This window comes from Pogona vitticeps, chromosome 1 (assembly GCF_051106095.1).
Source record: "Pogona vitticeps strain Pit_001003342236 chromosome 1, PviZW2.1, whole genome shotgun sequence".
Classification (NCBI taxonomy): Eukaryota; Metazoa; Chordata; class Lepidosauria; order Squamata; family Agamidae; genus Pogona; species Pogona vitticeps.
In genome coordinates, this window is record NC_135783.1 from 85,081,889 (window position 1) to 85,107,362 (window position 25,474).

A 25,474-nucleotide genomic window follows, 5' to 3' on the forward strand; every position below is an offset into this window, starting at 1 on the left:
CAAATTATACTAATTATTTCATTTTACATTTCAGAATTGGTTCTAGCTTTGTATCCAGTGATACAGACTATTTTTATGGTTTTTAATAAGTTTAACCTCCGTGGATCTTCTTAATGCCAATGTTCAAATTGCATCTGTTTAATATTTTCCCATTTAATATTGTAAATGCATTTTAATTGCTTTACCAGTATTAGCAACAACAACAACCAAAATGAATTTCCTGAGTAGAGTCCTATCCATAACGGAGGGTAGAGTTCCAAAAAAAACCCCCACCATTAATATTTAAAGAAATTGCTCTGGTTCTGCCAGTGATGAATGTGCTGAAAGGCTATATTTTGAAGTCACCTGCGGTGAAATTAACACTCAGAGAACCTTAAGCACAATGGTATAGCTATAGCACAAAATCCAGTGAATTATTTTATTTTATAGACATCAGAAAATCTCTTTCTCTGCCTTTTAAGTGCAAGTGGGCTTAATTCAGACTTTTCCCCCCTGCAACCAAAAGGCCAACACAATAATATAAGGTAAGATAATGTTGATTCAACCACTTCGGTCATTGAATCACCATTACAATTACAACACATTTGCAAATAGAAGTATTTACACATGTGGAGTGTTAGCTTGACAACATAATGCCAGCAAATTCAAAAACACAAATACAAATATATACACTCATAAAATACTCGGTTAAAAACAAATGAAAAACAAATGAAAATGCACACACAATTTATAATAATAATAATAATAATAATGATAATGATAATAATAATGATAATGACGACAACAACAACAACAACAACAACAACAACAACAACAACAACAACAACAACAACAACAATAATAATAATAATAATAATAATAATAATAATAATAATAATAATAATAATAATAATAATAATAATAATAATAATAATAATAAAAGGCCTTTCAATGAACTGTATTGATCTTTAAATGATTTTCCCTCAACCTTTGGACAGCTACTTCAAATGTTACTGCTCTATCTGTTATTGCTTTATTAACATCAGACAACAGATCAATGATTTTATTTTGGTTATTTTTTTCTAGTATATTCTCTAACAAATTTTCATATAAACATTATATTCTGACCTAGAGGAATGTTTATATGAAAATTTGTTAGAGAATATAGTAGAAAAAAGTAACCAAAATTAAATAAGAGAGCAATGAAGTAATGTTATATATCCTCATACTACTTGGGCTCCACATGAAATCTTCATCGCATTGAAATCTTGCTGAGTATAAAAGTCCCTCAACTTTCCCTTTCTAAATGAGTGGGCCTATTTCAAAGTTTGTAGGTACAGTATTGTAAAATTAAATTAAAGGCTGGCATTTGCTGTTCACAGTTAGCCATTCAGTTGTTTTGGCTGTCAGATTTAATTTTTCTAAGAAACATTTTTCTTTGTTAGCCTGGAATCCTCCATCTTAAGAAGTTTAAAGTTACACATGAACCGACCAACTTAGGTATGAAATTGTATTGGAGTAATCCCAATCTCAGCTCTCATACTAGGTGCTGGAGTAGATGGAGGCAAACCCAGCAAAGCTTTGCAAAATTTATGCCTTCTGTTTATTTGTCCTTCTAAATCTAAATGTTGTGTTTCTGTCCTGGATCAAGACTGGAATTGGATTACCTTAATCAGTTCCAATATTATCTGTCTTCAAACTAGAGGTAATAAATGTGGCCTTTGTTCCAGCATATGTGAATCCTCCTAAGCTAACTCAGAAACAGAAATATCTATCACACATAATGATTCATTATGACACATAATGATCCATGCATTCTGGCATGGTTTGGGAGTATCTCTGTAGCGGACAAAAAAGCTCTACAGAGAACCATTAAAATTGCCCAGAATATCATCGGGCTCCAGCTACCAACCCTGAATGACATCTTCACATCCCGCTGTCTAAGTAAATCACATAGCATCCTGAGAGACTCTTCCCATCCTGCTTACAGCTTTTTTGAACTGTTACCATCTGGCAGAAGATATAGAACAATTAAGACTCGGACCACACGTTTTCTCAATAGTTTTTATCCCAGAGCTATAATTGCAATTAATAATGAGCTTAAAGACCACCAGTAGTGAATAATTAGTTGGACTGTGTTACTTGGCCTGCGATGTAGATGTTTGTATTTTTAGTGGGGGACTTTTAGTGGGTGGGGAGTGTTTGGGGAATTTTATGTGTGTGCATGTGTCTGGTCTCTGGTTGTCTGTGAAGTTCGTTGTATGGGTATACTGTGTATATACTTACAATGACAATAAATTATTATTATTATTATTATTATTATTATTATTATTATTATTATTATTATTATTATTATTATTATTATTATTATTATTATTATTATTATTTACTACTTTCCCCCCTACAACTGTTTTACTATATAGCTTCTTCTTCTCTTCTAAAATTTCTTTACCCATTACTTTTCTCTGTAGTTTTGCTTTATCACATTTAACCATTTTATCAGATCAGCTGAAAAATAGGCTTAAAATTCATACTTCTTTCCTTTTTTTGCCAAATATTTATAACCTTCATTTCCCCCATTATTATTATGCTTAATTTATATTTTTTCCTGTTATATGTTGATTTCTTAGATGGTATTATATCTTTCCTTCTGTCATATGCTTTCACCTTTATTATTCGTGACTCTTCTTTGAATGTTTTAACCAGTTTAATTACTATCAAACTGTTTCAAGAGCCTTCTCATGCCCACTTGTGTTGTTGAAAGCAGTATCATGTCATCAGCATGTAACAATATAGTTACTTCTCTATTTACTATTTTAGGCATATGATAACTCTGGTTATATACAAATGACACCACATCATTAATGTAAAAATTAAATAAGAAAGGAGCTAGAATGCAACCTTGCCAGACATTTTTATACTTTGGGACAGGAGCTCTAACAGCAAAAATGTAAACATGATCTAACCTTCAATTTGGTTTCTGTATACATTGTTTTTAATAATAAGAGTAATCTAAGATCAATATTTCTATTCTCTAATTTTTCCAAAGGCCGGCTCTATTTTAAAGTCGAACGCCACACTTAAATCGATAAAGGCTGCAAACAGCTGACTAACCTTAGTGGCATATTTTAAGATGTTTTAATTTATAACATTTGTGTAGGGTAGAGCATCCCTTCCTAAAGTTTGACTGTTCTTCAACAAAAATGGCATTTTCTTCTTCCCAGTCCTCTAATTTATATAAAAGATGCTTCATATAGATTTTAATGAAAAGTCAATCAGGCTGATTGGCCTATAATTGTTGGGATCCTGCTGGTTACAATTCGAAAATATTGGGATAATAATACTAGCTTTCCAACCGTTTGGTAGACAGCCAGTCTTGTTTATGTGTGTAAAGAGACTGAACAGTAGGGAAGCCCACCAATCTATATTGCTTTTGAATAATTCTGGGGGTAAAAAGGCCTCCTCTGGTGTCTTATTATTCCTCAGTGACTTAATAAGGTATTTTCTCTCATATTCTGTTTTTATTTATTTATTTATTTATTTATTTATTTATTTATTTATTTATTTATTTATTTATTTATTTATTTATTCATTCATTCATTCATTCATTCATTCATTCATTCATTCATTTAAAGAGCCCGAAAAACCCACAACAACCAATAGATCCCAGCCGTGAAAGCCTTCACGAATACAATACACATAGTTGCTTGCACTTCCATAGGTGCTATCATCTTTGTTTGCATCCTTCTTCCCCCTGCCAAACTATATCTTTTATTACAGTTTTGGCTATTGTCCAAGGTGGGTGAAGGAGACATAGAGCCCCTAGTATTCCTTGCCAGGGCAAGGGATTGGTCAAAAATACCAGAGTAATTGTTCTTCTTTCTCAGTTCAGAGATGGGGTAATCATCATTGGTGTAATCCTCTGCACCTGATGGAATACTTGGGGGGGGGAAATAATATCATGTCTATAAGCTGAGAGTCACTTAAAAAGGCTTGCTCCGTTTTTATACTTTCAATTTTAATGTCAATTCTGACATTATCTACCTCCAGTATCTACTTTGGGGTAAAGATGAAACAGCGAACTCCAATTTGCCCAGTTTGTCTTTTATAATGAAGATGTAGTGAAAGCAACACCTGTTCTCCTCAGAGGTTCAATAACACCATCTATTTCTGTCCTTTTTCATGAAATAAGCAAATGCTGGATGTCTTAACATGCAAGCCAATATTTAAAAGAAATTATTCTTAAAAGTTCTTTTCAAATGACTTTCGGGGACTTTCAAGTCTAATTTTCTGGGCAACATCCATCTCTTGCATTCCTTACCTTTTCCAAGACAGCTGTTTATCTCCCACACTATTTTACTACTACTACTAACCCCAAATTGTATCTTCTTGAAATGAAATTTCTTGCTGTTTATAGTATTTCCAGGCAGCTCTCTCCCCATAGTCATCAGATTTCTACTCTTCTATTGTGTGGTGGTATTGCATGTCCCCAGGCTGCCAGCAAATTATCAGCTTCTCAGAACAGAGGAGCCTACAACAGTTTGTCGAGGTTTGGCTCCCTTTCACCAGGGGTGGAAGAGAAAACTGTGGAGGAATTCCCTGTAAGCCAACACTGCTCAGCTCTCTGCAGCAATCCTTTTCTTTTGTAATAAAAGACACTAGTGCCTAAATTAAAAGTGAAACTTTGAAACGAAAAGAAAATAAATTAAATAAAGATAAAAGCAGAGCTGCTCAGGAGCATGTGTGCTACAACATCCTAAAGGAACCAGAAATTAGTTAAAAAGTATCTACAGTACAAGAAACACAACCGCATGTGTGGTTTGTAATACGTAGTGGTTCATTTGAAGCAACTGACTGTGCAGATGGACACAAGAGTTTGAAAATGTGTGAATATGATCAGAGGACTGAGGGAGCAGCAAGTACCTGTCAAAGCAGAGGAGTTGTATGCTTGTTCCCTTCAGAATTGCAAACAGAGTGATGAAATGTTACTAGAGCACAGAAAAGTTACTTCTGCCCACACAGCCATTGACTTAGGGGACTCTAGGATCTCGCAGTCTGAAAAATAACTTTTCCAAGTCTACAAAAGGAAATGTGAGTTGCACAGGCTGATGAAATTATTATAAGTATAGAGCAGAAAAACTTCAGGCTCTGTCTCCTGTTCAGATTTCCAGGGACCAATTAGCAGGGTGACATTCCACTGCACTGCTGGTTAGAAGATTTCAGAAATTATACTACCAAAAAAAGTAATGTTTCCTAGCTTTGCCACTGCCTGCCTCATATAATCCAAGAGAATGCCTCTGTGAATGTCATGGTTCTCTAATTCCTCTGTCATGGCTCCTCTGAAACAAAGGTCCAGGTCCTGGACATTGGCAGAGCCCAGGAAAAAGCCAGTCTGCTCCCTTCTCTACCCAACTTCAAAAGCAAAAAATCATAAAAGCGCATAAGATATTGTAAGAAAGTCTCTAAACTACCACTTTCCAGACATCCTCTAATTGTAGATGTTTATGAAGAATCATATAAGTGGAAGGAAGTGATCTGTGCAGTTAAAGAAGAGTGTAAGAACACAGTTTAAGAACTGTTGACTTCTGTCACTATTATATGCTTTAGTGACAATGATTACTGATGAAAGTGCTTTACTTTTTGCTGATATTTGGTTCTGTGATTATGAAACAAGTCAAAAGAAAAGCTCATGAGAGTTTATTCACGAATGTAAACTGAGATAATGACTATGCAAGAAAGTGGGAGAGGTGTGGGAGATGGGGCAAAGAGACACCAGTGCACCCTCTTTGAAGACTAGAAACTACCTCAAAGGCCAGGGTAATCCATATTCTGTAGAAAGAAATAACTAGAATAAATCTTGTTACAGAAGAAAGATATGGCATCTAAAAAGTCGGTACCAACGTAATAGGACCAAACTGCATACTACACATAAAACCTGCAATTGGAGCTCATTTCTGAAAAACTGAAATACAGGAGATGCCCAATGTGATTGAACCAGTTTGAAAAACAACTTTTCCAAGTTGCACTGTCTACAAAAAGTAATGTGAGTTGCACAGAGTGAGGAAATTATTAAAAGTATAGGACAGGAAACATACACTTCAGGCTCTGCCTCCTGTTCAGGGAGCAATTAACTTCTGCCTCCATGCCGTTTTGCCCGTCAAAATTCCTGCCTCTGCTGTCTACATATTTTGAGAATACTGAATGATGATGGAAAGTTTTTCCCCTCTATCCAAAATAGACTCAAAATTCTCTGTGGTTGCATATCATACCAGGCAGGCATATGGGTGGACAACCTCATGTGAAAAGATCATACATTCTGACTTCCTTACAGATGTATGACAGTGCAGTTTTAATTCTCAATTCCTTCCCATTTGGGCTTTACAGAATACTGCCTAGAGAAAGTGACCGCTTGGGTAACATACTATTTGCCTTTAGATACAGTGGTACCTCGACTTAAGAACTTAATCTGTATTGGGACTGTGTTCTTAAGTTGAAACGTTCTTAAGCAGAAGCACCATTTCCAATAGGAATACACTGAAAGCCATTTAATCCGTATCTGCTGTTTTCATTCTTAAGTCGAGGCGCTGTTCTTAAGTCAAAGTCGGTTAATCCGTATTTACCAGTAGGGGGCATTTCTTTCTTTTTCTAAGAAACCTAAGGTGAACTTAGGTTTTTAAAAAAAGGGCAGGAAAGGGTTTTCTTTTTCTTTTTTGGTTCTTAAGTCGAGGCTCCGTTCTCAAATCAACACAACTTTTTGTGAACAGAGCCATTCTTAACTTGAATCATTCTTATGTAGGGACTTTCTCGAGTCGAGGTACCACTGTACAGATAGGTGGATAAAAATATGCCCATTCCCTTTCACAATATATCTGAGATAGCATTTTTAAAATATATATATATATAATAATGCCTATAGATATGGCCTGAACCAGCTCTCAAATAAAACAAATGCATTATTACAATGAAATTAAGAGTAAAGTAACAGAATAATATCTGAAGATTTTTTACATTATTTTCTATTGACCTGAAATTTTATTCAAATAAGTTCATATAGACTGTTGCATCATACAGAGCCTGATGGGTTTCCATTTCAAACTGCCAGCTTATATACACTAAAGGTGCAATTCTTGAATAGGACTTACGCCCAATACATGCAAATGCAGGACTGCAGAAGTAGACAAAAGTGGAATATTTAGAAGGGCAAGAAGATGGTAATGATATGAATGCTAGCAAATGTTTAAAATAAGATTCATTTATAAGCCAAATAGATAACGAGGTTCTGTCATTAGTAGAATAATTGTAATCTTGAGGTACTTTGCAAGAAAACACCATGTCAGACAATTGGAATGTACCAGCAGATTTGAAATGAAACGTTTTAACTAGATTCTTAAAAAACTATTCTAATTATGTTATTAGTTGTTAATATGCAATGAGCCATATTTGAATGGCCACTGATAAATGCCATAGGATTTCTGGTCCATGATTTTACAGTTAACTTTCTTTAGACAAGTGCCGTACAGTTAAATAAAAATGGTTCCATATACAGAATATTTTGAATGGATATTTTTCTTTCCATCTATCTTGCTTTAAATGTTGTGTACTGACAAAAAATCTCTCCCTCACTGTGACACAGAACAAGGCCCAGGGGAAAAAATCACTTAGTCATTCATAGGCAAGAAACTAAAATTTGCAGAATGCTAGCGGCCAAACCCATTTCTCTCAAAGTTCCCCCTCCAAACTTTTAACCCCAGAGAGAGAGAGAGAGAGAGAGAGAGAGAGAGAGAGAGAGAGAGAGAGAGATGAGTAAATCTCCATTTCAATAGCTGCGATCAGATATTTTGCTCTGTAAGGACTATTTTGGTGGTAATATATGGCATTTTCCTGATTAACAGCCATTTTATACCTTATGTAATTGGCTACAAATCAGATGGATGTCAAAACACAGTGAGGAAACATTCCTGTCTCTGTCACAGTCCAGGTCTGAGTTCCTGGTGTATATATTACTTGAATAGTTTATGGGTTTTCATTACTTTAACTAATGTACTACCTGTAGTGCAGAGAGAGAAATTTTAAACTAATGATCACGTCTGTCTACTAGTTCTTTATAAAGACCCTGCTATTTGTCTTTCAGATCTGGGTTTCCTATAGGGAATTTGGAAAATTCTAAGGAGACTTTATTGTATATGTTTTTTCTTACCTCAGTGCACTCCTTCTAACCTAGAAATGCCAAGCTATGGATATAGGCTTATATTAATAATAATTTTGGAGCAAATGCCATGAGGCAACTGAAAACAATTAATTTAATTCTATTTTATGAGCCCAGAAACTCAGCCCTGCAGGGGAAATGTAATGTATAACAATATAGTACCATATATACAGAACAGAACACTGAAGAAAACATTAAAATCTTACATCTTGGCAATGCAATTTCATCACTGTTATGGACCTTCTAATGAAAAAGAAAAATCAGCTTCATAACCCTCCAATTAACTGGTAATAGGGTTTCATGACCATGTATGAGTGCTTAATTTGAAATTTTATAAGAAGCTTCAAAGAGGCAGAACTTTCAGTTGGTGGTGACAACTAAGGTATAAAATGCATGAAGTTATATTAAATACAGTTACTCACAACACAAATCAAGTGATTATACTCGCTCGACAAATGCAAGTGAAGAAGCTGTCTGTTAAAGCTTGTTGAATAATCTTGAGAGAAATCAAAGGTACAAATTTTAATTAATCCAAAAGAGTTTTTATGAATGTACCATGATACAGATGTATATTGTAGCCTTGGAAAAACTGGCTAATGACAACTTTAGCATTTACGGACCATTTTTTGAAAAAAAAATTAATTAGCTTGAAGGAGGGATTTCAGTGGTCATACTAGAGGTAAAGGAGGACAGGTCTGCTTGCTGGCTTGTTTTCTTGTTTCCTTCAAAAGTCAGCAAATGAGAAATTGTTGCGTCTCATCTTTGTGACTATCCATCATTAGAAAGAGGACTTAAAATAAAGAGGACATACTGAGAAGTCAAAATGAAAAGTTGCCACAAACAAATCCAACTTCCAATACACTTGTACAGACATGAATGTAATATGAGCTGGAATGACCAAGAAAGGTCTTGAGATTATGGTAGATAGCTCAATTAAAATGTTGACTCAGTATATGGATGCTCTAAAATAGTCAAATTCTACAATGGTCACAGTTAGAAAAAAAAACATTTTTTAAAAGCGCATGTTGTCGTTATATAAATCTGTGGTGCAACTAGGTTTAGAAAATTGTCTTCTGGTCACCATATCTGAAAACAGATATTGTAGAGCTGTAAAGGGGGCAGAAAGTGGTAATGAACATGGTGAAGGGACTGGGGCACATTCATTGGTAGAAAAGATCACATTTGTTTTCTGTTTACAAAAATTGAGAAAGAGACAAAGACATGTACAGGGGTATAAAAATGGACAGGGGAAAGGCTTTACATCTTCAGCTCACCATCTACTTGAATCGCAGTAATGATCAACCAGCTTTCCCACTGGAATTCTGGTTTTTAAAAGGACTATGTAGATATTAAAGAAGTCAATTTTTGACTGCTTGGTGCCTACAGTCATGGACAAAAATATTGGCACCCTTGCAATTCTGTCAGAAAATGCAATCCTTCTCTCAGAAAATTGTTGCAGTTGCAAATCTTTTGGTACTCACATGTTCATTTCTTTACTTTGCGTTGGAACAACACACACACACACACACACAAACCAGAGAAGAAAAAATCAAATTTGATACAATCCCACACAGAACCCCAAAAATGCACTGGCCAAAATTATTGGCACCCTTGGTAGCACCCTCTTTGGAAAAAAAAAATAACTGAAATCATTCGCTTCCTGTAACCACGAATTCTTACATCTCTCTATTTATTTATTTATTTATTTATTTATTTATTTATTTATTTATTTATTTATTTATTTATTTATTTATTTATTTATTTCCTTTGGAGGTTTGTTCTTGTTTGTCTGATGCTAACTGAAGCTTCTGACTAGAAAGCTCTGAGCATGTACATGTACACAGCCTTTCTCTTAAGGAGGGGTAGAAATGTTTTAAATAAATAAACCAATTGGAAGCACCAGAGTGCTAAACCCTGTCATGCTCCTTTCGCTCTGAGAACAAATTGAGATGGCAAATAAACCATGCTGTCAAGAGAGATGAAAATACGCATGAAGTCATGGAAAAAAGTTACTACACTGAGTGAAACATAAGAAACATTTTGGATGGTGGCAAAAATACTAGTAAAATCAATGTAGAATCTGGCATGTAACGGAGAACAAATATTCCATCTGGAAGAACCAAAGTGATTAGTATCAAAATAGAGTTTTGTAGTACAGTACTCTTTTTAACACATGTAGATTTATTGTGGCAAAAGTTTTCATAGAAAAGATTCTGCTACATTGTAGAAACTATATTGTCAATTGATGTGTTTACAGGAGGGAGAACAGGTAAACAAAGGCCATAAAATGTAAATAAATTTGAATTTATTAGCTATGTGGCCTTACTGTTTAATTTTGCCAATATTTTTGACAAACTGAGCACTCCATTTTATCTGATGATGATGATGACTCCAGTCTCTTAATCTGATATTATAATAAATTAATTGGTCTTTAAGGACAATATGGCTTACAAGTGAACATGGCTACTCCTTTATTGGTCAATATTTATCAGATTGTGGAATTAGCTCCCCTCCCTGTTAAAATTCAGAAGGAAACTTAAAACACTGCTTTTCAGGGAGGCCTTCCACACCAACCCTACATGATTTATGCCTCTGTAACCATCGTTTTATTGAGAATTTATTGATGACATTTGTTTTTATTTGCTTAATATTTTAACTGTTTGTATGAAGTAGAATTTTATTGTATGTGTCATTGACTATTGCTGTAAACCGCCCAGAGTAGTGCATCACACTAAAGGAGACATGTATAAGTCTAACAAACAGACAAATACATTTACATTCGTGCCCCGCTGGACGATTACCCTGCTTAACAATGAATCCGCTTAACGTTGAAGTTTTGCGATTGCAAAAGCGATTCCAAAACGATGTTTAGATTGGGTTTTTTTTGCTTCATGTTGATCGGTTCCCTGTTTCGGGAACTGATTTTTTGCTTTATGATGATCAGCAAGCAGCTGATCGTCGGGTTTCAAAATGGCCAATGGCTTTCAAAATGACCCCCTGCTGTTTTCTAGGATGGATTCCTCGCTATACAGGCACCGAAAATGGCTGCCGTATGGAGGATCTTCACTGGATGAGCAGGTATTTAGCCCATTGGAATGCATTGAACTGGTTTTCAATGGGTTTCAATGGGTTTATTTATTTCGCTTGACGATGTTTTTGCTCTACAGCGATTTCGCTGGAATGAATTAACATTGTCAAGCGAGGCAACACTGTACATTTAATTTAATTTATATCCTTTTTCTCAATAATGGGATCTGAAGCAGCAAGATACAACTAAAACTACGTTTCATTGTACAATAAATACTAAAACGCTAATATTGTAATGTTTGAACATAAAAATTAAAAGAAAATTTAAAGCACATCAGAATTAAACTCCAGGACTTCTCTTTTAAAATTTCCTTCTTCAGCATCCAGTCAGTTGCTCAAAGTCTGCCTGAATAAAAACATATTTGCATGCTTTTTCTGTAGATATGAAAGAGAAGCTGAGAAAATGTAACTTGAACCTATAAATATGATACTGTGCTTTAGCGTGTATGCAGTTCGTACTGGAATCAAGTGATGCATATGGAGACAGAATTATAAATAAAAACAATAAGAGGTGGCTGTGCATGAAGACCACAGTGTTCCTCATTAGCTTTTGAATGAAACCCAATTATCTCAGGGAAAGGAAAATACATACCTTTAACATCATTTGCCTGCCTGTTGGCATCATTAAGAACCCTGAAGCTTTTTTGTAGAGCATTCTTGGCACCATCCTTTAATGATCCTTCTGGACCAGACACCTATAGAAGAAAAACAACCAACTAGTGTCACTGAAATATATGCTAAACAGCAGTTTTGGCAGAAATGTAAGATCTTAAAAAAAGTAAAATTGGGTAATGCAGTTGAACAGTCACACATTTTGAAACTATCATCAATATGTTTTAAATAAAACACTTAAGTGACTATAAAATTAATCACATAGAACTATTAAAACATCAGCAGCAGCAGCAGCAGAGTTAACCAGGCCCTACATTTATGGTACAAGGGCACACTAGACACAAGACCTGTAGACATAGGGACTGACCTGACCTGTGGAATAGCCTGCCTATGGAATGGCATTGAGGAAATATTTGGTTTGCTTCATACACAGAACAAATGACTGTTTCCTGCTGGCAAAAAGGGCTGAAGATTCATTCCAGCTTGGACCTTTTCATGATGGAATGAGCAAAGAAAGACTGATCATGATTGCTGTGGCAACAAGGCTCTGGCTCAGCTGGAAGACAATGGAAAAGTATGGACTGTCTACAATATCGAACACCAGCCCCAGAGTGTACCCTGATAAGACACTATGGTCACATCATGTACCATAGGACAAAGGGGTGATTTACTTTCTTGGAATAAATAAAAGTGGTGCAATGCACTTTTTGTCCCAGGTTTGCCATCTACAAAAACGCTGACTTTTAGAGAAGGTAAAGAAGCCAGCCAGAATGCAAGAGAATTAGTGGCATTAGTGGAGCAAGAAACAATTGTTACTTGGGACCCAGACTCAGCATCACATTCTTTCATACCGACATGCACATGCTTCTCAGTTCACTTTTCCTCATGTAATTTTACTTTTGCAGATTTTGACTGATCTGGGTCTTTAGGACTTTGCTTGCCTTGATTTTGAGACAAGCTTCAGTTTCTACAAAGACTAATCCTTCTGGGAGATTCTACAACTCACTTGTTTCCCCCCCCCCTCTGATTTCACTACTCTATTTTACATTTTTCCTTCTGATTTCCCCATCTGGATCAAGCTTCATGCATATTTCCTTGAATCTTCAGGAACCTACTCCTTGGATTGGGTAGCTATACGTTTTTCTTTCTCAATCTTTAGGCCAAACAGCTGGAACATAGTGAGCTTCAGCTAGAGGACTGGTGGAAGGTTAGGGATAAATACAGGGCTTCGTAAAGGGCCAACTGTGGCTGATTTTGCATAACTGTAATTTCACCTGATACTTTTAATATAAGTTGTTCTGCTTTTCACTTTTCATTTCATTATTGCATTGTACTGTGTTACAAATTCATTGATTTTTCTTTTATTTATTTTATACTGTTCTTTCATTTCACAAATATCATTTCTTGTTTATCTGCTGTGATTTAAACAAATCTTTCCATTGATTATACTTGCAGGCAGCCTAGTGTCATTTCTAGTTATGCCCTCCTACCCACAGGGGTAAGAGGAACCTCATTTTTAAGCAGCAACAACATGTTAATTCCCAACAGAGACCTCTCAGGTAATCAATACACATGAAACAGAAAAAGGAAGTACACATGAATGCAGGGGTATATGTTCAATATGTACATCTAAGTACCGTACCTGTATGAAATTGATAAAATACAAGTGGCCCTCCAGATACCACTGCACACATGCCTACTATAAAATCGTTCTGCTCAGTATGAATATAGTTGTTTCCTCATTCAAAAATGGATGACAACTCAAATAGTCATTAGAAACAGGACACTTAAGAATCAAACTTCTCAGCTCCAAAAGTTCTTTACAGTATTTCATAAGTACAGGAACTCGGCATCTCCCACTGAAGCAGAATGGCAGGAGGTTCTACACAGACAGAATGAAGTCCTTATTCAACAGTACAAAAACCACCACAATATATAATGATGCTGCCACTTAGGATGGCTTTCATAAGGGACTGAACAAATTAATGGAAACTATTTATTGTCATAAATAATAAAAGGTCTCAACAAATTACTGAATGTAAAAGAGGTAGTAGGAGGAATCTGCTAAGAAGAAAACTGATCATGCTCTCTCTCTCTCTCTCTCTCTCTTTCTCTCTCTCTCATATATATGCAAACAAGGTGGCAGTTAATATTGTAGGGTACTGCAGCCAATATGCAAGTAAACAGTCGTGTTTGGTAGAAAAGTAATAAATACTTGAAATAATGGGCAATCAAACACTTCTGTATGACCTGAAGTTGATGGAAGCAGAAAACATTGTTTGCTCTGAGTGCAGAGTCATCAACAGGCTGATGGTACCTGACATTACTTTTCATTTCAACAAATGGGGAGAATGGTTAAGTGCCTGAATGAATGCTTAAACATGGTTATGAGCTGGTTAGAGGTAATAGACTAAAACATATTCCAGTCTAGTCTGGTAGAGTAGTGATAGCAGGCCAGATCTTGAGGGTCCTGATTTCCTTGCTACCTTGGATGATACTACTCTACTTGTTTATTAAAGAAAATATTTTAAATATCTTTATCATGTGAAACATTTCTCTCTCTCTGAACTTGAATAACAACTAATCCATCAAATCTAGCAACACAGACACCTGCCACATTAGGCTGCATTGTGTCTGTTCTTTCACCCTCCAGATCAGGTGGCATCAGGATGATCATTGCAGCAGCAAGAAATTTTATACTGAAGACCTCTGGTCCTATCACTAAGGAATGAATGTGTTTAGCTTGACTAGCTAATAAAAAAGTTCTCTAGACTGAGTGAAGTTATTATGAGGCTTAATTCACAATGTAAAAATTACAAGCAAGTAGCATGTGAAGCCGAGCTATTTGGACCTGGCTTAACATTTGAGTCTGACATTTTTATTGCGTCATATACTGTACACTCTAAGAACTATTTACACAGGCCATTTAATAGATCAGCGGAGATTAATTTTAAAGCAGGACTGATGTGCCTTGATGTGCATGACATTTTGCACTTTTAAAGAACTGATCAATCTGCAAACTACGTACCAATCAATATGAGTGTTGTGATGGAGTTGAAGCAGTGTGCAATATGTAGTCAGAGAAATGTAAGATGGAGTTAGGCAGGTTCAGTGTGAAGATGATTTGAGAGACATTGGAATGTGTTTTTCTAAGTGCTATGAGAGTGTTCTTCTGAAGACTGGTACAGCTTGGTTCGAGATAAAGCTGAAGGTTGGACAAAGAGGCCCATGAAAGACTCAACATTCCGAGCTAATTGGAGAAGAGATAAAACACCTGAATCTTCATGAGAATTGAGGGCGGAGGAAGGTGTTACAACCCCTTGAGACTAACTGGTTAACAGCCATGAAGTGTCAAGAAGAAGGGAGGAGTTAGAGAATATAGAACATGGATGATGGGTTATGTGGGAGAATTTCGATTCCATGATGATGGGAGAGAAAAAGAACTTGATGGTTTGAGCATGTGGTTTGAAGGAGAGAGAATGTGAGTAAAGAGAAAGAAGGTGGTGGGGCTAGTCCAGGTTAGCCCAGCTTAGTAGTGTTTTTTTTTTAATTTTAGTTATTTTATTTAATTGTAATAATCTTTGAGTATGTTCTTTATGGTAAAGCTTGAGGAATATAAACTGATTCCATGAAACTCTATTTTTCTAATAAAAATTAATTATAAAAATTCTTACAAAAGGAATGGTCTCTTGAACAGCAGGGTCTGGCTAAATCCAGGGAGTAGAGCTATCTCTAAGAGTCCTACCTAACTGAGCTGTTGTGAATTCTAAGGAATTACAAAGCCCATGTGTCTGCACTTGCAAAGTACTGGGTAAAAGTAAAGTGTTCTTTTAAGGTCAGATTTGTTCAAGGGGCTTACACTACACATTGCTGAGGTCTTGGGACTTGCCTCAGCACAAAGATGATAGGTAAGTGGCCTGTGGAACTCTCTGACCGAGTGCTAAACGCTTCTTAGGGAGGCTTGGGCACCATAAGTGTCATGCAGTGAAAATGCTTTATCACATGGGACAGAAATTTCGGAAAACCTAGCTGCCATCACCATATGTGGAGCATGTAGAATTTTAACTGAATTTAAGAATGTATGTGTTGGAAAACAATGAATCTTGTGTATGTAACTAGAAGCTATAATTCTTGGCTGTCATGTTGTTTATAGTATATACATGCACTGCAAAGCAGATGCATATGTTATCATCACAGATGACAATCCACTTGCAATTTTCACTGTTTTTGAAAACTAAGAAAATATGTGAACATTCATACCTTTTAGATAGGCCCAGAGGCATTGGTGTTTGCCAATTCACCTATAAATTAATTTCTACCTTTTTTAAAAAAGGAAAAAAATGTAGGAGAGAGAAAGAACTAAGAATTACCAATGGTTATTATAAGCAAGACTGAAAGCCTATTCAGGCGTTAACAATAGCAAAATAAATGGGAAGCAAAATTTTAAATAATACAGATTATGGAGTGGAGAAGCTACAGACTTTGGAGCGTTAGCTAACAAGAAGCAATAAAGAAATCCACTAAAAAAAGCAAAAAATAAATCCTTCCAATATTTAAATCAACTGAATAATTCATCATGTTTAAAATAGTACAAAAAAGCTGCCCAATATGGTGTACTATATTTCAAGAGCTATTATAGCTCAGTGCCTACATGCCTGCATCAAGCCTCCAGATCCCCTCTGTGTCTAACAGGACAGGGGTCAGCTGAGATCACCAGGGGCATGTGTGGCTCATGTGGTTAGAAGGTTTAAGTGACCTCCCACTTGTGCAGCCTCAGGTGAGCTTCACTCTCCCAAAGTATCACCAGAAAGAGGAGCAAGTAAACCGTTTCTGTATACTTGATACCTAGAAAATCCTGCAAGAGTCATTGTGACTTGGAATTGACTTGATGGATTGTATTGCACAGCAATACCACTGTATAAGAAAAAGGAGGGAATTTCCCCCCAGAGATTTAACTAGATAATATCATACAAATGCAGAAGTAGATAATAATCTTTGTTAGAGCACAAAAATAATAAAACAATCAATGAGCTTTTGTGGATCAAGTTCATTTCTTCAGGCCATGCACCAATATGTTGTTGACAACATATTGAGGTGAGTTAGAGAAAAATGAGGTGAGTTAGAGAAAAAGCAACAAGAAGCAGACCTGACACAGCCATCTGCCATAAATATCTGGGACTCTATATTTTTTCTGCACTATTGGTACATGGCTTGAAGAAGTGGACTTGGCCCATGAAATTTCCTGATTGTTTGATATATTTTTTTTAGTGGTCAAATAAAGGTATCCTCTACTGCCTTTGTATAGTGTAAGGACCGCATGGCTTTCTCTCTCTTTTTCAGAACTGTTGTTCTGAAATATTACTATATTCTTCCGAGACATCTGTGTTTATCTATTTCAGAATCTGAAGCAAACAAAACAAAACAAAAATCCAAAGCAAAAGAAAACAAACCAAAACAATATTCCTGCCGCAAAGTCATGTGCCACCTTTAAGACTAACATTTATCTCAGTTTGAATTGTTCTCAATTACACAGTGAATTATAAGCCATTTCTGGACCGTAATCCATAAACACTCACACTGAAATAAGTCTCTTCTATTTGTTTTGTTTCCATTATAAATCCCAATACATAACATGAACTCCTTTTCATCAGCTTTAAAAATATAAGAATCTGAGCTCTGAATTAAATCTTTTATCTTGATAGAATCCAGATTGTCATCAAGCTAATTGAGCTAGTAAAGGGCTATCTATGTGAATCCAGCTAAATAGTGGAAATGCCTCATATAAGATAAATATTGCTTTAAAAAAAAGGAGGAATTCATCACGTCTTCCCTTTCTTGTAACTTAATTCTTTCCGACTCTGTATGGACCTATAGACAAAGGAATTCTAGACATGGCTGTTTTAGCTATTAAAACACAAGTATCTCTGCTTCTTCTCTTGGTGACTCCAGGAGTCAGCTTTTCACCAAGTTCTCATACGAGTGTCAGGAGTAAATTCATCATGCAGTCCCTGAACTGACTGGCCAATTGAACAACTCAAGGAATGGAATCGTACAGATGGCTACACAGGAGCATTTCACTGTCTGGTGTCTTCTGTACTGTAGGTCCCATCATTGCACAAGGATAAGGTTGGGCATGATGGGAGTTGAGGTCCAACACATTTGGAGGGTACTGAATTGTGGCAAGCTGGAAAAGACAATCTTAGGCTGCTGCCGCGCTTCGGATAATGCTAAGCATAACCACAGCATTATTAAGGCAGGATTGTATAAGATTTAATAAGCAACTGCACACCTTATCCTTGTGCACAGAATTGGAGGGTTGTAGATAAAAACATTCAATTCATCCTATACGTAAAGATAAAATCTTAATAAAGGAAAAACAAGAACAAAACGACAAATTTCTGTTCAGCGTTTACTGGAACATTCTTACACAGACATGCCTGGATAGCTCAGGGAATTAGGCTCTGGGAGTTTGATCATGGAGCGAAGCAGCACCTTTCCAGAGTCTCTTGTGCTAAATATGGCATCCATTACTTTTAAAATGTAAAAATAAAAAAGACACAATGTGATTAAATATGGGAGAAAAGAAACCCGGAGTACCAATACATTGAAAGGAAGACACTGAGCTGGTCCCAAACGAGGAAGAGACTGGCAGCTTCAACTCCTTCGCTAAAACAACTCCCTCCCTCCCTCCCTCCTGCAGATCCCAATTGTTGAAGGACTCTGAGTAAGGTCGCTGCACTGTAGCAGCTGGTGCCATTTTTTTCTTTTAAAGTTGCAGCACAAAGTGAGGGACTTCTGTCCGTATAGCATATTGCCTGGGCTTTGTGTCCTTCAGTTTTCTTCCCTGCCCAATCATAATTTTTAAAGCATACTTAGTGTAATAGTTAATCTGTAGTTGAATTTTGAGATATAACCAGTTAGTTACTTTGAATTACTTTTTAGTTACTTTTGCTTGATTTCTTAAAATTAGATCAGATTAACTGCTCTGAATTTTAACGATAATCAGGGGGGGCATGTGATGATTTGTGTTTTTATGTGTATTAGAATGGAATTTTCTGTGGGTGATTTGGTACTTGTTCTGAACCCACTCAGACCTTCTAAGCTAGAAGTTGTCTGGGAAGGTCCAGGTGAAATTGTTCAAAAATTGGGAAATGTCAATTATCTTGTCAAAATGTTGGATTCTAATAAGAAACCTGTTCTTTACCATGTCAATAGTTTGAAACTGTACAAAGATAGATCTGCAATGGTTTTTCAATGTCATGCTGAATATTTTCATGCTGCAAATGAACCTATTGATATGTTGTCTGAATTGCAAGATGCAGGTACATGGTCTGATAATCTTGTTTTAACAGGTACCGTTGATCGGAAAGGAAGGTTGTTTGAAATTTTAGAACAATACCAAGATGTGTTTTCAGATAAACCAGGTTACACCAAATTGATCAGTCATGTGATAACTACTGAGAACAATGCCCAGCCCATACGGTCTAGCCCATATAGAGCAATTGGTAATCATGCTATCCAGATTGAACAAGAGATACAAAAGATGTTGTCTTTGGGGGTGATTGAACCGTCATTCTCCCCTTGGGCTTCTCCGGTGGTACTGGTGCCAAAACGTAACGCTCTGGGTGAAGTTCTCGAGGAAGTAAGATTTTGTGTTGATTACAGAAAGTTAAACAGTGTTACTGTTCCAGATCCATACCCATTGCCTAGAATGGATGTGTCACATACAGCACTGATGGTACCTGTCTGTCATGGGTTTGGAGGGAAAGTTCCATCCTATGGGGAGTGGAAGGCGGGACATCAGGGGGGAGGAGCTGTACTGTATATATATTTGGAGCTTGTGTGGAGGAGGAGGAGTTGGAGTCTGTGTGTCAGACTGAGTACAACTGTGTGTCAGTTAGTACATACCTGATAGGTTCAGGTTTCTATTTAGGTAGCCAGAACTGATAGGTTCAGGGTCTGTGCGTTACCTTAAAGGGTTCAGTGGGAACCAAGCTGTTATATGTGTATGTTTGGGGCTATGCCACGTTACATTATCCTATTTACCTGATTCTTTTATGTACCCTGTTTGTTGTTTAAATAAACCTTGTTCTTTTGTTTAGTAAAATCCATTCCTGGTCTGTGTGACTCCTTATAGGGAATGGTTGGTGGCAGCATAATTATAAGGTGGCACACTCCAGTAGGTCTGGGGTTGCCACAGGATGATTTAATTGAACATCTTTCAAAGGCTAAGTTTATCAGCATTCTCGATCTAAAGAATGCTTATTGGCAGCTCGATTTGGCTGAAGATTCACGAGATAAGACCGCTTTCATCACGCACGTGGGAACTTTCCATTTCCGAAGGTTGCCATTTGGTTTGAAGAATGCTGGTGCTTCATTTCAAAGGATGATAGACAAACTTTTACAAGGGTTACCTTTTGCAAGTGCTTATCTTGATGATGTTGCCATTTTCAGTTCTGATTTTGATTCTCACATGTCTCACATTGAAACTGTTTTGTCCAGACTTCAGCAAGCAGGACTGACAGTCAAAGCCAGCAAATGTCAATGGATGCAAGGAAAAGTCATGTACTTAGGTCATTTGATTGGGCAAGGAGAAATTCAGACTCTGCAAGCCAAAGTACAATCTATTAATGATTGGCCTATTCCAAAAACTAAGAAACAGGTACGCTCGTTTTTGGGCCTAGTTGGCTACTACAGAAAATTTATTCCTGATTTCAGTCATTTGGCTTCACCTCTGACAGAGCTCACTAAGAAGAGACAGCCTGTCAAGGTAAAGTGGACACCAGAGTGTCAAGGTGCCTTTGATGCTTTAAAAGCTAAGATTATGGATGCACCTATACTGAAATCCCCTGATTTTGACAAACCATTCATTTTACAAACAGATGCCTCTGAATTAGGCCTTGGAGCAGTATTGTTACAGCAAGGAGAAGATGGGAACCTTTACCCTATCTCATACTTCTCTAGAAAACTCTTGGATAGAGAGAGAAATTACGCAGTACCTGAAAAAGAGGCTCTTTCTATATTTTGGTCTCTAAATTTACTTAGACCTTACCTATGGGGGCGTAAGTTTACACTCCAAACAGATCACAGAGCTTTAGTTTGGTTGCAAAAGATGAAATCTCACAACCAGGAATTGTTGAGATGGAGTCTAGCATTGCAAGATTTTGATTTTGAAGTTCAACATATTCCTGGAAAATTGAATGTTGTGGCAGATGGTCTTTCTAGAATGTACTGTGAAGATTCTTATGAACCTGAACGTTGAAACAATGTATTCAACAGAGTGCTATGTTTCAGTATTGTAATAGTTAATCTGTAGTTGAATTTTGAGATATAACCAGTTAGTTACTTTGAATTACTTTTTAGTTACTTTTGCTTGATTTCTTAAAATTAGATCAGATTAACTGCTCTGAATTTTAACGATAATCAGGGGGGGCATGTGATGATTTGTGTTTTTATGTGTATTAGAATGGGATATGTAGTCCTAAGATTTTCCCAATAGCATCCATCTTGATTTAAAGTCTGCTCTGTAGTAGGAAAGTTTTTCATGCTGTTTCAGAGAAGCTTCGCTCTCTGGTTATCTCGTTGCTAGGATGAGCAGAGAGCAGAGACTTTCGTAGTCAAAATAATTCTGCCACAAAACTTGATAACAACTCTCAAGCTCTCATGAGAAAGTTAGGCGGGACAACAAGACCCAGGAGGGGGTGTTCCTTATGAAGAATTCTGGGAAGAAGAAGGAAGTTGGTAGGGAGTTGGAAAAAGATGGAGTTGGACTGAGAAAGGTCAGACACGTGCTTTTGCCCATAATGGTTTGTAGTTTTGCTATGGACTATTTTTCCTACCATGGACTGATGGAAGTCAACTGGATTTCATCTAGCATCAGCCTATGAAGACCCAAGACACGTGAGATGGACTGTGTTATGCTTTTTATTAGTTAGCATAATTCTATTTCTTTATTTTTCCAGCTGGAGTGAGGAGGGGAGTATTCCGTTTGTCTTGATATGAAAATGTACCTACTGAACTATTTTACTATCAACTGAAACCTTTTCTAAAGCAATCTTTTTCAATAAAGCAGTAATGATTTGATCTGCATGTATTGGTTCTGGTACAGACTAGCTGAATGTCTAATTGGCCATGTGTGTTTGCTACCAAAGATTTAGAGCCAGATTATTCTGAGTATAACTCATGGATTTGTCTCTGTGTGTTGCTTTCTTAATAAAGGAGATTGGCTTTTGAGGAAGAAGTTTAGACAGGACCTTGCTGAGACCTAAGTGGCTCTGCTCAGCAGTCAGAGGTTTGTCTGGATTTCAGACTCATCCCAGTCTCCGGCACCCCCGTAAATCTCTTTGGAGATAAGGGGCTGCTTACACTTAGCATATAGTGTGCATATCTTTGTACACCAATGCCTGCATTCCCCTATGGATTTTGAGTGGCTCACTTTAGCATGCTGGACTAGAGTCTGTCTTTCTCCATCCCAGTTTTTCTGTCCCTTTCTTTTTATGGAGAAAAACAATTTATTTATTTATTTATTTATTTATTTATTTATTTATTTATTTATTTATTTATTTATTTATTTATTTATTTATTTATTTATTTATTTATTTATTTCAAAGTTCATTATAGCTATTTCCTGTTTCTCTTTTTCTTGTGTTCTCTGAGCTGGTGGTACACAAATGTAATTCTGCTATAAATAATTCTGAAGCTATGTGCTTCTCCACATTCATGGGACTACCTGAATGTGGATCTGGACAAAAATTGGGTTGGTGTGTCTCCAGAAGAACACTGAATGGATGGTGTACCAATCTGTGTGACTTTATTTAGGCACATTTGTTTGCAGGGGGACATCATACTGTACTGAAAAACACTCCATTGTGGGGGACATGGCAAATACAGTATGTGTTTACAGACAGTTAGATAAGATGATGCCATTTCTAGGCATTAGCTGGAAGATGGTAGAAAAGATAGTGGCTTGTTTTCCTGTTTAAGCAAATAATACTTTCTCTTACCAGTTGTATTGCATCATTTGCACGAGCTTTAGCATCTTTGGAAATTCCATCAGCTTCGTCAATATAGTCCTTGATATTCCTGTAGGCTTTAAAAGCTACTGTGGCATTGAAGGAGAGATTCTTGGCTTCATCAAGTATTCTATTAGGATATAAAATATATATAACATAAAAAACCAAGGGACAACTCCACAAATTAGCTATGCTTTGTCAATCTAAATGCACCGCCTTGATTCCAAAGATGAACTGGTCTGAAAATTCACTGGACCATGGGAAGGACTGACTTCACTTGGGAAAGATTTCAGCAACATGAAGAAATTCGTAACACAAGTCCTTGAACTATCATCTACTAAACAGAAAATGTGTTATTTATTTTTATCCACCAGGAAATTTTACAAGGTGATTAATTTGAGCTGTGAAATAACATATGCGTGGTTAACATACCCATCCAGTATCTTCGATGAATCATTCAGTTGGGCAGCACGGGACTCTGCCTCTAGCACTTGTTCTGGAAGCTTCCTTTCTTTGAGGTCTTGAGACAAATCATCAATTTTATCCTTTAGCTCATCAGAGAGTGGGCTTATTCTGTCCCGGATATTATCTATATACTGAGAGCCAGAAAACAGAAGAGTGTCTAAACAATTGAATTCAGATATTCTAGCCCCTTGGTCCATAAAAATACCAACTTGTCACCTGTACACCACATTCTGGACCTGCTGCAGTCTGTGGAGCAAACCCAATGGCAGCCCCATGTAGAGGGCATTGCTGTAGTTTAATCTTGAGGCTCAGCAATCCGCTTTAGGTGGAAGTAGGCGGATCGGACCACAGACACTGAGAATTGTTACTAACTAAACTCTATTCCAAGGGACTTTAACATTTGAATATTTTTAAATCTTTCCCTATTCGTACCAATACTCATTTTCTTGAGAGATTTTTTTTTCGGGGGGAGGGAGGTTCTTTCTGTGGATCAATTGAAAATACTAAGAGACTGGCCTACAGTTAAAACACAAACCCTCTCAAAATACCCCCCCCTCAAAGCATTTTTCACCCTAAAATAAATAAGGAAAATAAATATTACTAACTGTTCATTGCTTTTTAAAAAGGAAGAACATTATGCCTTCACTACATCAGAGAGTAACAAGAAATATGTTACAAGTAACAGGCATATTACAAGTAATTTATTACTTCCAAGCTTTGCTTTTATTGTACTACAGATTTTACACAGAATATACATATTTTAGGCCTCTTCTAATATTATAAAGCTGAATGCTTAAAATTTAAAAATACATTTATATGTAACCATTAATATCATTTCAAAGTGACTACTCCACTGTCAGTTTTATGAAAATCTCTGTACCAGTTCTTCATATAGATAATATTTACCTCAACAGCTAAATTGATTTCATTTGCGAGGTCATTTGCTTCACTAAGGATGTCATTTCCTTCTTTTAGAGTGTTTTCAGCTTCTTGTTGTCCATCTTCTAGAGCTTGCTTCTTTTTCTATAGGTTACATTTTGTCATGAGAGAAAAAGAATTCAAAATTCATTTGTTTTCAAATTGCTTCAGATTAACATCTGAATATTTTACATTTAATAATAAGCATTCCATTTCTAGTGTAGTTTATTTTGAGAATGTGTTTGTAAGAAATTTTGGTACTGCCTCAATACCCAGGATTTAAGAACTTCGCTTGACAAGACAGCTGTATTTTACTGCAAATGTATTTCTGGTTCTTCTTCCTAGCACCTAGTACAAAGGCTATTTTCAATAGCTTACCTTGTTGCACTGAATTTTACAATTGAAACTGACTGGAGAAGTGGAACCGGTAAAGCCACTCTTAAATATTTTATCTTGAAAACTCAGTTTTGACTTGACAGCATGTAACAACAACCATTTTGTTGAGAGATGAATCGAGGAATTAAATTAATATACAGAATCTTCAGTATTTTAACACAAATACACATACATACAAACAGTCATGAGAAAATAAAAACAGATGGAAACTTGTAGTAAAAATGGACCTCTTAAACCTCCCTAGCCGTGGATGGAGTGTTGTGATACCACAGAAGCCTGGAAGTCAGAAATTGGTGTGTGTGTAACCCTACTCAGGTTTTAGTGGAGACAGTGGGCTAAATGTTTGAGGAAATAGAGTGTACTAGCTCCATACCCTTGCAAATTGTGATCATCCTCCAAATGGAAAGGGTAATTTTATGAAAGAGAGAAGCTCCTCTATCTGCAGGGAATTTCCATTCAATTTTAATAGATGTGTCATAGAACTCTAAAGTGCAAAAACTATTTCCTTGCTTTAGTGGAGGATAAAGGTATCAGAATAATAGTAGAATAAATGAGTGCCTCACACAATATACTATAGTACATCTGCATCCTTCTTGAAAACCTGGCTTGACCTTAAAGGGACAATGATAGATATCCCTGCAGACCCTCTGAATATTTAAAGAAAACTAGCATCGGAGGACTAATAACTGCCTTTGGGCACCAAATGACTGAGACACAAACAAGAAACTAAAACATTTGTCTTCATTTGAGACTGACTTTGCAATTAAAATTAAATAAAGGGAAATAATTTCCACCAGCT

General features: G+C 36.4%; 1 protein-coding gene across 1 annotated transcript in view; it reads right to left on the reverse strand.

The window, feature by feature from the left end:
- The window catches only part of LAMA2 (laminin subunit alpha 2), a 535,204-nt gene that overhangs the window by 83,859 nt on the left and 425,871 nt on the right, over positions 1-25,474 (reverse strand). The window contains exons 39-42 of the mRNA XM_072996866.2: positions 24,268-24,384; positions 23,329-23,492; positions 22,888-23,026; positions 11,865-11,967 (exon numbers count right to left, since the gene is read on the reverse strand). Of these exons, the coding sequence (XP_072852967.2) occupies positions 11,865-11,967; positions 22,888-23,026; positions 23,329-23,492; positions 24,268-24,384 (523 nt within the window). The remainder of the gene's footprint in view (positions 1-11,864; positions 11,968-22,887; positions 23,027-23,328; positions 23,493-24,267; positions 24,385-25,474) is intronic.